Source organism: Lolium perenne, chromosome 4, assembly GCF_019359855.2.
Source record: "Lolium perenne isolate Kyuss_39 chromosome 4, Kyuss_2.0, whole genome shotgun sequence".
Classification (NCBI taxonomy): Eukaryota; Viridiplantae; Streptophyta; class Magnoliopsida; order Poales; family Poaceae; genus Lolium; species Lolium perenne.
This window is the reverse complement of record NC_067247.2, coordinates 66,525,667-66,542,674: the sequence shown is the minus strand read 5'-3', so window position 1 is coordinate 66,542,674 and position 17,008 is coordinate 66,525,667. Positions and strand designations below refer to the sequence as shown.

Genomic DNA, 17,008 nt, shown 5'->3' with positions numbered 1-17,008 from the left:
ATCAGCTAATTTCTCATCATCACCTAGACTCAAACCACCTTGCTAGTCAGACCTTTGATTTGTCTCTTTCTTTTAGTGCTGCAATCCTAGCATGCTCCTTGTATAATGTGGTTGCTATATTAATATACTGGATAAAAACCTATTTCGACGAACTCAGGCTGCCCTCTCACGAAGACAACCTCATCTGCAATGCAAAGTTACCCATATATGAAAAGGGCCCTTCACTTCACATAAACCTTACCATTCTATTGGCCCCTGCTTGAACCCGGCGTTGCAGAGTTCTCGTAGGTTCCGTCTCCTCTTCCGCCGGGGATCGAGCTCAAAAGCTCGCCGCTGCCACGCCGGCCGGTGAGACAGGCCTCTCGCTTTCCCGGAGTAGAGTCGCGAAATGTGGCTGCGTGCGGAGCGTGGACCGCGCTGTGTGTGCTCTACTATCTGTGTACTGGTCAGACTCCAGAGTAGTCAGAGTGGGAGAGCATCAAGTCACACAATCTCGCCCAAAAACAGCGACTTCTCAGCTGATAGATCGACGCTCCCCTCGAGATCTCTCCTACTAGAAATGTGGAAAATCTTGCTATACTATTAGGGCGTGAGGTCCACTAACCGTAGTCAATGCAGATGATTTCTTTCGTTTCTTTTCTGCTGCCTCGCGATTCCCGTGTGAGTCAGATTACAATACTAGCTTCGCTGGGCTATAAGAGGAACCAGGGGTTCCCTCTCCCAGACTACATACTTCTTCCTTCTCAGGACGTGTTTGGTTCAACCTTTCACAGTACTCTTAGGTTTGCTGGCCTCATCTTGCAGACTGCTGCTTACTCCTCTTGAGGTATGCAAACAACTTGCAGTTACGTCTTTGTCGAAAAAAAAAACTTGCAGTTACGTACCGAGTAGCTTGATGTGAGCTTTGCTTTGGTTTTTTACTGTTGAAAGGCTGTGAACACTGTGTTCTGCGCATGCTCTGTTTCCTGTTTCATTCACTCGTTTCTTTGGGCTGCGGCTGATGCTGGTGAGAATGGGGCTTGCTAGCTGTTTTCGCCTCTAGTCATGCTCAGCACCTTGGTTTCGTCTGGGCAATAAAAGTGTGGAAAAATACCAATCGGAATATGTTTCCTTTCTTGTATCTTACTTTTTTTTTACGATGGCTCTATAGCCCACATAGGAGCATTCGAATGGCCTAGGCCTAATGTTTGGTCTTTATGTGTGTGTAATCAAGCATATGAGTCTTACTCTACTTCCATTGATTTTTCCAGACAGGATCCCAAGATGGGGAGTTTGCACAAGACCACCTTCGTCCTCCTCATGTTCTGCCTGGCGGTACTGGGAAGAGCGGATTATCCCAAGTACAAGGATCCGAAGCAGCCTATTGGTGCTCGCGTCGAGGACCTGCTTGCTCGGATGACTCTGGCTGAAAAGATCGGCCAGATGACCCAGATCGAGAGGGAAAACGCCACCGCAGGGGTGCTATCCAAATACTTCATAGGTAAGCTATAGTATTTCGGCTTACTAAATCAGTGCAAATGGTGAAGAACTACAGAGTTTGAGTTCCAGAGTTGTGTGCTGCGGTGCAGGTAGCGTACTGAGCGGCGGAGGAAGTGTGCCTTCCCCTCAGGCATCTGCTGAGGCTTGGGTTTCTATGGTGAATGCGATGCAAAAGGATGCTCTTTCTACCCGCCTAGGTATTCCGATGATCTACGGTATTGACGCTGTGCATGGTCATGGTAACGTCTACAAGTCTACCATCTTCCCACATAATGTTGGGCTTGGAGCTACCAGGTAGTAGAAACTTTCTTTTTTACCTTTGATGTGATAATGAAATCATGTGAATAATGTATCACAATATCCAAAACACACACTAAATGTGATGGATACAGTCCTGTGAATGTGTGATGCGTGCTTTGGCCTAGAACTCTAAATCAAGATATGTTGCTATGTTCTAGGGACCCTGAGCTGGTAAAGAGGATAGGAGAAGCAACTGCTCTTGAAGTTAGGGCAACAGGAATTCCTTACGTCTTTGCACCATGTATTGCGGTAATAAAAGAGAACACCTTTGGCATCTTTAGTCTGGATGGCAACTATGTCTTCTACTAGTTGTTCTTAGGAACTCATACTTATGTGTCGATATTGATCAGGTTTGTAGAGACCCAAGATGGGGACGGTGCTATGAAAGCTACAGTGAAGACCCAAAGGTTGTCCAGTCAATGACCTCAATTATCTCTGGCTTGCAAGGAGATGTTCCATCAGGTGAAGAGGGAAGACCATACGTTGGTGGAAGGTAATACACATCCAACAGATAATTGTTGAATTGGATTCAGTTTGATGAGACGGAACTAACTATTTTGTCGCCCTGATGATATCCTGCAGTAAGAAAGTTGCTGCATGCGCAAAGCACTATGTTGGTGATGGTGGTACTTTTAACGGGATTAATGAGGGCAATACAATCATCGACAAAAATGGGCTCATGAAAATCCATATGCCTGCCTATTTTAATTCTATCATCAGAGGTGTATCGACTATTATGGTCTCATACAACAGTTGGAATGGAGAAAAGATGCACGGCAACCATTTCCTAATCACTGATTTTCTCAAGAACAAGCTCAAATTTAGGGTCAGTTTCTCACTACAAAAGCATAATATTTTCTTCATATTTTCTTCTTCTGGTATATTAAGAGTTACTGACGCTATTAATTGTTTTGGGGATTTTGTGAGAACAGGGTTTTGTGATTTCAGACTGGCAAGGCATTGACAGGATTACTACTCCCGAACACTTGAACTATACTTATTCAATTCAGGCTGGAATTGGTGCTGGTATTGATATGGTAATTTCTTTGAAAATTTGGCAAACCAGTCCTGTCAGTTTTAATTTTTCGGACAAAAGCGGAGTTAGTAGCTAGCAAATATGACATTTCCTTATTACTGATCATGGTCTGAAATGCGTTATTTTGCAGATCATGGTCCCTTTCGCCTACACAGAATTCATTGATGGTCTGACAGCCCAAGTTAAGAACAACATTATCCCCATGAGCAGAATCGATGATGCTGTCTACAGGATTCTTCGGGTCAAGTTTACCATGGGTCTATTTGAGAGCCCCTATGCTGATCCGAGTCTTGCCGGTGAACTTGGAAAGAAAGTTAGTTCTAAACACCATGTTAACTTCTTCTCATACTTCATTCATCAAGATCCTAGAATCATTTACTGATAAATCCATTCTCATATTTTAGGAACACCGGGAACTCGCTCGGGAAGCCGTCAGGAAGTCATTGGTTTTGCTGAAAAATGGTAAATCTGCCTACACTCCATTGTTGCCTCTCCCGAAGAAGGCTGGTAAGATCCTTGTTGCCGGAAGCCACGCGGACAACTTGGGCAACCAGTGTGGAGGATGGACAATCACATGGCAAGGGTTGACCGGCAACAACAACACTGCCGGTAAATGGCACATCTTGTTTCATTGCTTGTACTATGTTTTGGCAACGTCTCGATCCTTGGAAAAACAATTCATGGAATCATGTGGTGAAACGCAGGCACGACTATCCTCTCGGCGATCAAGTCCACCGTCGATCCCAGCACGCAGGTGGTCTTCTCAGAGAACCCGGACAGCACCACCTTAAGTGACAAGTACGACTACGCTATCGTGGTGGTCGGCGAGCCACCATACGCCGAGACGTTCGGCGACAGTCTGAACCTGACGATCCCTGCCCCTGGACCCTCCGTGATCCAATCCGTCTGCATGAGCATCAAGTGTGTGGTGGTGCTCATCTCCGGCAGGCCGCTGGTGGTGGAGCCGTACATCGGTGCCATTGACGCGTTCGTGGCCGCATGGCTGCCCGGTACAGAGGGCCAGGGCGTTGCCGATGTGCTCTTCGGCGACTACGGATTCTCCGGGAAGCTCGCGAGGACATGGTTCAAGTCGGTGGACCAACTGCCGATGAACGTCGGCGACAAGCACTACGACCCGCTCTTCCCGTTCGGGTTTGGCCTCACCACCGAGGCGAAGAAGTGAGTGGAGTGAGGTGATTGAGATGGGAGGAATTTTTGGTTGAGATGTGAGAGATGATATACATCAATTTACGGTTGATTTGTTAGAATAAAAGAGATGCATTCATGAGGTTGTGCGATATATCAATCGAGCTCTCCCATTCTCTTCGACACCTCTGCTTTACGAACAGTGTCTATGACTATGCTGTAAAAAGTATCGAAACTAATGCGATTTCTGCAATGATCGGTGACATACAAATACACTTTCTACTCAGGTACTAGGACTCTCCTCCCTCCTTGCTACAGTAGCCACAGGCGATCTAGAGTGAACTGGCCCAATTCCGAGCCCCTCTGGCGGCGATGCCGGCCGGAGGTGGCGGAGGTGAGGTGCCAGAGTAGTTCTTCTTAAGGTCGGAGTAGTTTCCCGACCCGTGTTGCCTCCGCTCGGGCGGCACCAGGGGCTTAACCCTAGCCGCCGCCGGGGTCGGCCCCGCCCTCTCTCTCCTCTCCGCCTCCGTCGCAGGACGTGGCCGAGCAAGGCTCGTGCCGCCGCCGACGGGGCAGGGCTTCTTCTGTGCCATCGGCCTGGCGGCGGCGGTCGTGCGGAACTTCGGCCTGGGCGGCGGCGGCGGTTTCCAACGGCGTGGCGGGGTCTGGTGGCACAGGCGGACGGCAGGTGGACGCGGCTGCAGCGCCGACGTGCTCCCGGTGGTTGTAGCCGTCCATGGCAGCAGGGCCCGATCTGGGCCTTTGCGGGCCTGTGCGGGTCGCGACGTCCCGGGGCAAGTTGGCGGCACGTGGAGCTTCGGCTCCGGCGTGCTGCGTGGATGCGGCAGGCGTGGTGGTCGGTCGGCGTGGGGGGCCAGGCGTGAGCGGTGTCTTCGGACTACGCGATCTGCGCTTGGTGGTTTCGGCGGCGACCTTGGCCAGTCTAGGATGGTCGGCGGCGTGGGGGCCATACCTAAATAAAGGCGGCGGTCCTAGGGTCTCTCTTGGGCGAAGATGAAGACTTGCCGGAGGCTTGCCCTGCACGATCTGGCCGGTGTGTTCAGTTCCGGAATGCGCCGCCAGCGAATGTAACAGTGCTTCTATTGCCTGGAGTTTGCTGGATCGGTGGTATTCAGTCGTGCGCACCCATGCTTTTATTCCTACCGTTTGGTTATGGAGGGAGCAGCGCGTAGCTCTTTTCTGTGTCGACACCAAGTGACAGCTGATCCATGGTGAAATCAGAAGAAGAGAATAACATGAAGGCCGAATTGGAGGATTAGCTAATGGAGGTTCAAGTCTTTGCAATGTTCGGAGTCTTACCTTTCACGGTGAAAACCCAAGGTCTAGCCTTAACTGGTTGTGCCTGGCAATGACCTTGTTGGAGGCATTATTTTGAGAGTGGGGACTATCTTCAGGGTGAAAACCTAAGACCTTTGGTTGGGCGACGATGGTGCTGGTGCACTGTTTTCCTTTTTCGAGGCGTCGCTTTTGGAGAGTCTGTATTTCCGGTGTTGTCACGGTGGTGGTTATATTGCCGTTGCTAGATCTGAAATGCTGTAGCGAGACTTTTATTTCTTAGTTTTGTTTACTCTTTTTTGGCCGTGTGCATCCGTTCTGCCACTAGGGTGGGGTGTTGTTGCAGAGGCTGGGTGTAATTGATATCTTTTGATATTAATATGTTCCCTTTATCGAAAAAGGAGTAGTTTCCCGACGGTCAGCGGGTTAGTTTGGAGTTGAAGCTCCGGTTTCTCGGCAAGATCCAGGGCGGGCCGAGGGTCGGCGGTGGCGGCCCATTCTGCTCCGGTGGTCGGAGTTCATGGCGGCCGCCTCTACCTCGACCGATCTTGGCAATAAGGCCCGCATCCCTCCTCTCAAGCTTGTGATGGCGCCCCTTCTTCCGCTCCTGGCCAGCCTTGGCGGCGGGGGGAGGGGGGCGGGGGGGAACGGTCGGGTTCGTCGTCGCGGTCTTGCTCTGGAGGTGGCAGGGGCTGAGTGCCTCCTTGGTGGTCCAGCGCGGCACCAAGTGGCCCGTCGCTGGCGGTCTCTCCCTAGATCTGTGGTGGATCTTGGTCCAGAGCTCGCTGGTGGCTAGGCTCTTCGATAAGGCGCCTAGGAGTCAACTGTTGAAGACGAAGTTTGCCTCCTTGCCTCCTTGGCTGGCCATGGTGGCGGGGGAGGTTGGCGTGGATGCGGTCTGCTTTGTGTACCTGGCCGTGCGTGGAGGAGAGAGGGGGGGGGGGGGGGGTTGTGGGTGCTGCACAGTCCGCTGCTTCTTCTTCCAGTTGCTGACGCTGTTCTCGTCGCGGCTGGCTTTCTTCCCTGCTTTGTCAAGCTCCTGTGATGGTGGCATGTAGTACGGGCCTCGATTGCAAGCTGCGGTGGTTTCAATGAGGAGCTCCTCTCCGGCGCGTCTTCGCGTCTGTCGTTGCCTAATCGACGGTGCCTCAGAGGAGGGATCCTCACGAGGGGGAGAAGAAGTAGGGGCCATAGGGCGGAGAGTCCTCGGGATGGTGGTACGCGATTTACCCAGCTTCAGAACACCTGCTCGAACACAGGGCCTACTGCTGCTTTTCTGGAATTATATGGGCGCTTTCGCGTTGTTACAATGAGTTGTGGTTGTGCCTCTAGGGCTCCCAGGATCCGGCTTATAAAGGCGCACGGATCTAGGGTTTACGTGGAGAGTCCTAGCCGGAATACAAGTCGCCTAACTGCGGTACAATGTCTTGCCGTGTACGTCAAGGATCCGCCTTCCATCTATGTAGTACTGGATCCGGATACCTTATGGGCCTCCACGGATCCGGCCTCCTTCGTAGGTCGGTTGGGATCCGGCTCCCTACTCCCGGGCTGGACTTCATCCTTTATGATCTACAACAACTGGGCCGTCCGATGGGCCACATGCCACATCACCACCTGTAGGCCAGCCGGGCTTGCCGGATCTAGGCACTGTCGATGGCACACCCATGAAGTATACCCACAACAGCGTCGGACCCAATGGCAGTTGGGATGTGCTGACGTGGGAGTTGGATTGCAACGGCCCCAGAAAGTAGCTTCCTTGTGATGGTAAAACACTCGTCCGTTGGGCACCCCAAGAGGAAGGTATGATGTGTACAGCAGCAAGTTTTCCCTCAGTAAGAAACCAAGGTTTATCGAACCAGTAGGAGCCAAGAAGCACGTTGAAGGTTGATGGTGGTGGAATGTAGTGCGGCGCAACACCAGGAATTCCGGCGCCAACGTGGAACCTGCACAACACAATCCAAGTACTTTGCCCCAACTTAACAGTGAGGTTGTCAATCTCACCGGCTTGCTGTAACAAAGGATTAGATGTATAGTGTGGAAAATGATGTTTGCAAAGAACATTAAAAACAAGTATTGCAGTAGATTGTATTCAGATGTAAAGAATTGGACCGGGGTCCACAGTTCACTAGTGGTGTCTCTCCGATAAGAATAAGCATGTTGGGTGAACAAATTACAGTTGGGCAATTGACAAATACAAAGGGCATAACAATACACATACATATCATGATGAGTAATGTGGAATTCAATTGGGCATTACGACAAAGTACATAGACCGCTATCCAGCATGCATCTATGCCTAAAAAGTACACCTTCAGGTTATCATCCGAACCCCTTCCAGTATTAAGTTGCAAACAACAGACAATTGCATTAAGTATGGTGCGTAATGTAATCAACAAATACATCCTTAGACATAGCATTGATGTTTTATCCCTAGTAGCAACAACACATCCACAACCTTAGAACTTTCTGTCACTGTCCCAGATTTAATAGAGGCATGAACCCACTATCGAGCATAAATATTCCCTCTTGGAGTTACAAGTATCAACTTGGCCAGAGCCTCTACTAGAAACGGAGAGCATGCAAGATCATAAACAACACATAGATAATAGATTGATAATCAACATAACATAGTATTCCATATTCATCGGATCCCAACAAACGCAACATGTAGCATTACAGATAGATGATCTTGATCATGTTAGGCAGCTCACAAGATCCAACAATGATAGCACAATGAGGAGAAGACGACCATCTAGCTACTGCTATGGACCCATAGTCCAGGGGTGAACTACTCACACATCAATCCGGAGGCGATCATGGCGATGAAGAGTCCTCCGGGAGATGATTCCCCTCTCCGGCAGGGTGCCGGAGGCGATCTCCTGAATCCCCCGAGATGGGATTGGCGGCGGCGGCGTCTCTGGAAGGTTTTCCGTATCGTGGCTCTCGGTACTGGGGGTTTCGCGACGAAGGCTTTAAGTAGGCGGAAGGGTAGGTCAGGGGGCGTCACGAGGGGCCCACACGCTAGGGCCGCGCGGGCCCAAGCCTGGCTGCGCCGCCCTAGTGTGTCGCCACCTCGTGGCCCCACTTCGTATCTCCTCCGGTGTTCTGGAAGCTTCGTGGAAAAATAGGCCCCTGGGCGTTGATTTCGTCCAATTCCGAGAATATTTCCTTACTAGGATTTCTGAAACCAAAAACAGCAGAAAACAGCAACTGGCTCTTCGGCATCTCGTTAATAGGTTAGTGCCGGAAAATGCATAAATATGACATAAAGTATGTATAAAACATGTGAGTATCATCAATAAAGTAGCATGGAACATAAGAAATTATAGATACGTTTGAGACGTATCAAGCATCCCCAAGTTTAGTTTCTATTCGTCCTCGAGTAGGTAAACGATAACAAAGATAATTTCTGAAGTGGCATGCTATCATAATCTTGATCAATACTATTGTAAAGCACATGAGCTGGGATCAAATCACCCAAAGCAAATATCTATATTGATATAAGAGATGATAATGCAAGAGTTAAACAAGCTAGAAGTTTTCATGAACTATAGCTTTAAAGACATGAAACCGTACAAAGTTCATTAAAGATGTATTAAGTATTCAGCGTAGAAGTTCTATCCTTCATTCCAAGCATCAAGTAAATTTTCACAACATAAGAAGGATTCAGTCAAGTAAACATAAACATGAACGTCATGAATCAACTGTTTCGAAGTCTACTCAACCAGTGAGCGCAAGCATTTGGTATTAGCACCAGGATGTTACAGCATAAAGAACGTTAATGGGGGTTTGGAAGGCCAAATGGAAGAAAGTCTTGCAAAGCTATAAGTGATCATTAAACAAGAGGAAGTCTTATGATCGAAACTATGCAAGGAGTAGTGATTGCCATGCAACGGATGCACATAGAGCTATATGTGTATGAAAGCTCTCCAATGGAACTAGTGGGGGTGCATCCTACTTGGTTGCTCACGAAGACCTAGAGCACTTTTGAGGAGGCTCATTATTGAAATATACAACCCAAGTTCTATAGTGTAAATTCCCCACATAGTTATACTAGTAAAACATGAAAACTCTCTCATATGGAGTATAGGTGCTAAACATGAGCACAAATGATGACTATGAATACTGCAGGTGCTAAAACATGAGCACAAGTGTGGATAAAGGATAGTAATGCCGCCCTCTTTTTCTTTATTCTTTATTCTTTTCTTTTTCTTTTTTCTTTTTTTTCTTCTCTTTTTTTCTTTTTTTCTTTTTCTGTGGCCTCCATGGCTCTTTTCACTTTTAGGGGCAACATCCTAATATGACAACACACTTTTTGGTACAAATAACTCATAATGAAACATGATGTATAAAACTGTATGCCTCTGCCAGTGTAGCAGGATATGCAATGATCTAGCGTAACATGGGTAGACCACACATCAGCTGTATAGAATCATGCAAAGCAATATATAAATGATAAATGACAACATGTAATGTAATGTAAAATGGAAGTTGCATGGCAATATATCTCGGAACAGCTATGAAAATGTTGTGGTAGGTAGGTATGGTGGCTGTTTTGAGGAGATGTATGGGCTTATGTGTAGGAGAACAAGAGAAAGTCCTCCCACGGGTTTGGATGTACTGACGAAGTATGCACAATTCTCAATGTGAGCAAAAGGCAATGCACAAGATCAAGAGGCTAGCAAATTTGGATGGTGGAAGTGCCAAAAACCGTAGCTTAACATTAGTCAAAAAGAACTCACAAGCTTATTGCAAACAACTAGCAGGTTCAACATTAAGAGCATGATTAAAATTCACTCCAAGGAGGGCCGTTCACGGCGGCACAAGTGCCCCGCTAGCTCCCTCGACCTTGAGCGCAACTTAGTTATTACGATGAACTCTTAGACATGGAAAGCTATCAAGTCCAACTACGCCTTCAACTATTTAAGTAGAGTTTGTAGTACGACACAAGCTTAAAGACAACAATCCACTACTAATTTTAATTTATTTATCCAACAAGCCTTACCATCTAATTACCTCAAAATGTTTGCAAAGAATCAAGTTATCAAAGCTCAATGACCTACAAGTATTTCATTATATACTACCACATGCAGCATTTTCCGTTTCCAACCATATAACAATTAACGAAGCAGTTTCAACCTTCGCCATGAACATTAAGGATAAAGCTAAGAACATATGTGTTCATAAGCAACAGCGGAGCGTGTCTCTCTCCCACACAATGAATGCTAGGATCCAATTTTATTCAAACAAAACAAAAATAAAAACATACAGACGCTCCAAGTAAAGCACATAAGATGTGACGGAATAAAAATATAGTTTCACTAGAGGAACCTGATAATGTTGTCGATGAAGAAGGGGATGCCTTGGGCATCCCCAAGCTTAGATGCTTGAGTATTCTTGAAATATGCAGGGATGAACCACGGGGGCATCCCCAAGCTTAGAGCTTTCACTCTACTTGATCATATTGTATCATCCTCCTCTCTTGATCCTTGAAAACTTCCTCCACACCAAACTCGAAACAAACTCATTAGAGGGTTAGTGCATAATCAAAAATTCACATGTTCAGAGGTGACATAATCATTCTTAGCACTTCTGGACATTGCACAAAGCTACTGAAAGTTAATGGAACAAGGAAATCCATCAAGCATAGCAAAACAGGCAATATGAAATAAAAGGCAGAATCTGTCAAAACAGAACTATCCGTAAAGACGAATTTTTCTGGGGCACCAGACTTGCTCAAATGAGAAAACTCAAAACTAATGTAAGTTGCGTACATATCTGAGGATCACGCACATAAATTGGCATATTTTTATGAGTTACCTACAGACGTAGTGACTCAATTTCGACAGCAAGAAAACTGTTTCTGCGCAGTAATCCAAATCTAGTATCAACTTTATCATCAGAGACTTTACTTGGCACAACAATGCAATAAAATAAAGATAATGAGAGCTTGCTACAGTAGTAACAACTTCCAAGACTCAAATATAAAATAAAAGTACTGTAGTAAAATCATGGGTTGTCTCCCATAAGCGCTTTTCTTTAACGCCTTTCAGCTAGGCGCAGAAAGTGTGTATCAAGTATTATCAAGAGATGAAGCATCAAAATCATAACTTGTTCTAATAATAGAATCAAAAGGTAACTTCATTCTATTTCTAGGGAAGTGTTCCATACCTTTCTTGAGAGGAAATTGATATTTAATATTACCTTCCTTCATATCAATAATAGCACCAACAGTTCGAAGAAAAGGTCTTCCCAATATAATGGGACAAGATGCATTGCATTCAATATCCAAGACAACAAAATCGACGGGGACAAGGTTATTGTTAACAGTAATGCGAACATTATCAATCCTCCCCAAAGGTTTCTTTGTAGAATTATCAGCAAGATTAACATTCAAATAACAGTTTTTCAATGGTGGCAAGTCAAGCATATCATAGAGTTTCTTGGGGATAACAGAAATACTTGCACCAAGATCACATAAAGCATTACAATCAAAATCATTGACCTTCATATTAATGATGGGCTCCCAACCATCCTCTAACTTCCTAGGAATAGAAGTTTCAAGTTTTAATTTAACTTCTCTAGCTTTTATGAGAGCATTTGTAATATGTTTTGTAAAGGCCAAATTTATAGCACTAGCATTAGGACTTTTAGCAAGTTTTTGTAAGAACTTTATAACTTCAGAAATGTGACAATCATCAAAATCTAAACCATTATGATCTAAAGCAATGGGATCATTGTCCCCAATGTTGGAAAAAATTTCAGCAGTTTTATCACAAGCAGTTTCAGCAGTTTTAGCAGTTTTAGGCAGTTTTGAACGCTTTGCATTAGGAGTAGAAACATTGCCAACACCAATTATTTTACCATTGATAGTAGGAGGTGTAGCAACATGTGAAGCATTAGCATTACTAGTGGTGGTAATAGTCCAAACTTTAGTTACATTATTCTCTTTAGCATTTTCTTCTCTTTCCCACCTAGCACGCAATTCAGCCATCAATCTAATATTTTCATTTATTCTAACTTGGATGGCGTTTGCTGTAGTAGCAATTTTATTATCATTATCCTCAGGTTTAGCAGCCATTTTATTAATGAAAGAAGATTGTGACTGAGACAAGTATGAGATTCGATTTTCAGCATTTGAAAGCTTAGTTTGCAAACCAGAAACTTCCATATTCAGATTTTCAAGTTGATTCCCTATATTTTTCAACAAGGCAGATTGCTCATTCATAGTTTTAGTGAACAATTGATTTTGGTCATATTGTGATTGCATAAAGCTCTTAGTAGCTCTTTCAACTTCTAGCATCTTTTCCTCATTAGGCAAAACAGATCTACCGTAAGAATTACCATAACCATTACTATTATGAGAAGGATATGGCCTATAGTTGTTACTATAATTATTCCGATAAGCATTGTTGTTGAAATTATTATTTTTAATGAAGTTCACATCAACATGTTCTTCTTGGGCAACCAATGAAGCTAACGGAACATTATTAGGATCAACATTAGATCCACCATTCACAAGCATATACATTATAGCATCAATCTTATCACTCAAGGAGGAGGTTTCTTCAACAGAATTTACCTTCTTACCTTGTGGAGCTCTTTCCGTGTGCCATTCAGAGTAATTGATCATCATATCATCAAGAAGTTTTGTTGCGGCGCCTAGAGTGATGGACATAAAAGTACCTCCAGCAGCTGAATCCAATAGGTTCCGTGAAAAAAAATTCAATCCTGCATAAAAGGTTTGGATGATCATCCAAGTAGTCAGTCCATGGGTTGGGCAATTTTTAACCAAAGATTTCATTCTTTCCCATGCTTGGGCAACATGCTCATTATCCAATTGCTTAAAATTCATTATGCTACTTCTCAAAGATATAATTTTAGCAGGAGGATAATATCTACCAATGAAAGCATCCTTACATTTAGTCCATGAATCAATACTATTCTTAGGCAATGATAGCAACCAATCTTTAGCTCTTCCTCTTAAGGAGAAAGGAAACAATTTTAATTTTATAATGTCACCATCTACATCCTTATACTTTTGCATCTCACATAGTTCAACAAAATTATTAAGATGGGCAGCAGCATCATCAGAACTAACACCAGAAAATTGCTCTCTCATAACAAGATTCAGTAAAGCAGGTTTAATTTCAAAAAATTCTGCTGTAGTAGCAGGTGGAGCAATAGGTGTGCATAGGAAATCATTATTATTTGTGCTAGTGAAGTCACACAACTTAGTATTTTCAGGAGTACCCATTTTAGCAATAGTAAATAAAGCAAACTAAATAAAGTAAATGCAAGTAACTAATTTTTTGTGTTTTTAATATAGAGAACGCAAACAAGATAGTAAATAAAGTAAATGCAAGTAACTATTTTTTTTGTATTTTAATATAAGAAAGCAAACAAAGCAGTAAATAAAATAAACTAAAATAAAGCAAGACAAAAACAAAGTAAAGAGATTGGAAGTGGGAGACTCCCCTTGCAGCGTGTCTTGATCTCCCCGGCAACGGCGCTAGAAAATTAGCTGCTGACGTGGGAGTTGGATTGCAACGGCCCCAGAAAGTAGTTTCCTTGTGACGGTAAAGCACTCGTCCGTTGGGCACCCCAAGAGGAAGGTATGATGTGTACAGCAGCAAGTTTTCCCTCAGTAAGAAACCAAGGTTTATCGAACCAGTAGGAGCCAAGAAGCACGTTGAAGGTTGATGGTGGCGGAGTGTAGTGCGGCGCAACACCAGGGATTCCGGCGCCAACGTGGAACCTGCACAACACAATCCAAGTACTTTGCCCCAACTTAACAGTGAGGTTGTCAATCTCACCGGCTTGCTGTAACAAAGAATTAGATGTATAGTGTGGAAAATGATGTTTGCAAAGAACAGTAAAAACAAGTATTGAAGTAGATTGTATTCAGATGTAAAGAATTGGATCGGGGTCCACAGTTCACTAGTGGTGTCTCTCCGATAAGAATAAGCATGTTGGGTGAACAAATTACAGTTGTGCAATTGACAAATAGAGAGGGCATAACAATGCACATACATATCATGATGAGTAATGTGGAATTCAATTGGGCATTACGACAAAGTACATAGACCGCTATCCAGCATGCATCTATGCCTAAAAAGTCCACCTTCAGGTTATCATCCGAACCCCTTCCAGTATTAAGTTGCAAACAACAGACAATTGCATTAAGTATGGTGCGTAATGTAATCAACAAATACATCCTTAGACATAGCATTGATGTTTTATCCCTAGTAGCAACAACACATCCACAACCTTAGAACTTTCTGTCACTGTCCCAGATTTAATGGAGGCATGAACCCACTATCGAGCATAAATACTCCCTCTTGGAGTTACAAGTATCAACTTGGCTAGAGCCTCTACTAGCAACGGAGAGCATGCAAGATCATAAACAACACATAGATAATAGATTGATAATCAACATAACATAGTATTCCATATTCATCGGATCCCAACAAACGCAACATGTAGCATTACAGATAGATGATCTTGATCATGTTAGGCAGCTCACAAGATCCAACAATGATAGCACAATGAGGAGAAGACGGCCATCTAGCTACTGCTATGGACCCATAGTCCAGGGGTGAACTACTCACACATCAATCCGGAGGCGATCATGGCGATGAAGAGTCCTCCGGGAGATGATTCCCCTCTCCGGCAGGGTGCCAGAGGCGATCTCCTGAATCCCCCGAGATGTGATTGGCGGCGGCGTCTCTGGAAGGTTTTCCGTATCGTGGCTCTCGGTACTGGGGGTTTCGCGACAAAGGCTTTAAGTAGGCGGAAGGGTAGGTCAGGGGGCGTCACGAGGGGCCCACACGCTAGGGCCGCGCGGGCCCAAGCCTGGCCGCGCCGCCCTAGTGTGTCGCCACCTCGTGGCCCCACTTCGTATCTCCTCCGGTGTTCTGGAAGCTTCGTGGAAAAATAGGCCCCTGGGCGTTGATTTCTTCCAATTCCGAGAATATTTCCTTACTAGAATTTCTGAAACCAAAAACAGCAGAAAACAGCAACTGGCTCTTCGGCATCTCGTTAATAGGTTAGTGCCGGAAAATGCATAAATATGACATAAAGTATGTATAAAACATGTGAGTATCATCAATAAAGTAGCATGGAACATAAGAAATTATAGATACGTTTGAGACGTATCAGGATGCCGCTCCGCCGCTGCTTCGCTCCAGCCGTCGGCTCTCTCCAGTGTTCCGTCCCCAAGTGGCAGGTTCCCCGCACGCGCCGTCGTAGTCCGTCGTCAGAGTTTCTCGATCTAGAGGAGGAGGAGGAGGACGGATGGCTTGATCGCGTTTTCAAGTTTTCTCCAGGGTCCTCTCTGCTTAATTTTTGGATCCCTATATAATTTCTTGTATCCCCTTGGGCCTGCTTGTACTCCAGTTTTATTAATAGCAGCATTATTTTTGAAACCTATTAATAGCAGCATTTTATCGGCCGGATGACCTATAAAAAAAAAGATCGGTGACAACAGTTCAGTACCGGAAACAGTATCCCTCCGGTTCATATTAATTGACTCTAATATGGATGTATCTAGACACATTTTAATCGAAAATGTACGAAAATCAGGTATTCAGGTTACGAGCCTATATATGTAAACTAGAACTTTGTACGTTCGACTTATTCACTGAATGCAACTGGATCACCATAGGCAAACGTTGCAGGTATGGTGCAAGTCTTTAACATAGCCATTTTGCTAGTTTTTTTTTTCGATAATGGACCTTTTATTATTTGATCAAGCAATTAGATTTTGTCTCATAACTAGGATGTACACAGTCGTTCCAGAGTCTCAAAAAACTCAAAGTAAAAAACGAATTACATATCAATTATGAGCAATTGTGAGACACCTAAGATGATAACGGTGGCACAATCCATAGATTATTCTGCCACCCATGTAGGAAAAAAGTATCCCTCATCGTATCCTTCAACTGTGTATAGGCCTCCGTAAAAAGGTCGTGGTTCTCCACTCTCTGCAGCGCAGACCACGAACAGAGAGTAGCAGTGCATGTGTATATAACCTACAAAAAGGAATAATTCTTACCATTAAAAACTATGGCATTTCTGCATAGCCATAACGACTATATAAAGGCAATAATAAGCATTCTAAACCTGCGATCAATATCATGGAGACAATTACCGAAGATATTAGCTATACTAGTATGGAGATACAGATCCGAAACTACTTGGATGCATGACCATATAAATCTGACAAAGCGGCACTTAAAGAACAAGTGTTTAATCGTCTCATTGTGATGAAATAATACAATAAATTTCGTTTCAGAAGATTATCTTTGGTTAGGATTACCCCTCGACGGCAGCCAATTTTTTTTTTTATTTTTAGCGATATTTTTATCTTATAGATCTTCTTGTTCTTATCAACTGGTATGTCAGGTTAGACCAGTTGAATACCCGTGCGTTGCTACGGTTATATTTTTCCCGCAATATTTTAATACGATACATAAAAAATTCATGTCTACGATAAAAAAAACCACAATATATTCTAACAAGCTCATAAGATTCTATCTTGTTTGAATTATAGTTTGACAACTGATATCATTACCTTGCACCTTTATAGATAACTATGATCATATCAAACGAACTAATCAGCGAAATACATACACAACCATTTATCAAACATCGCATCGACAACATATCTGTCGATAATCAAACAAAACGGAGCTGAAATTCAAGTTGTGCATCGATATGCAAACAACTTGGAATCATATACCTTTGAGC

General features: G+C 44.3%; 1 protein-coding gene across 1 annotated transcript; it reads left to right on the top strand.

Annotated features, from left to right (window-relative positions):
• Window positions 1-611: 611 nt before the first annotated feature.
• On the top strand, window positions 612-4,099 carry LOC127292842 (uncharacterized). Its single transcript, XM_051322348.2, has 10 exons — window positions 612-826; window positions 1,251-1,480; window positions 1,569-1,773; window positions 1,938-2,028; window positions 2,130-2,272; window positions 2,362-2,605; window positions 2,712-2,816; window positions 2,946-3,128; window positions 3,220-3,424; window positions 3,520-4,099. The coding sequence occupies exons 2-10, from the start codon at window positions 1,264-1,266 to the stop codon at window positions 3,996-3,998; spliced, it is 1,872 nt and encodes a 623-aa protein (XP_051178308.1). The 5' UTR covers window positions 612-826; window positions 1,251-1,263; the 3' UTR covers window positions 3,999-4,099.
• Window positions 4,100-17,008: the final 12,909 nt, after the last annotated feature.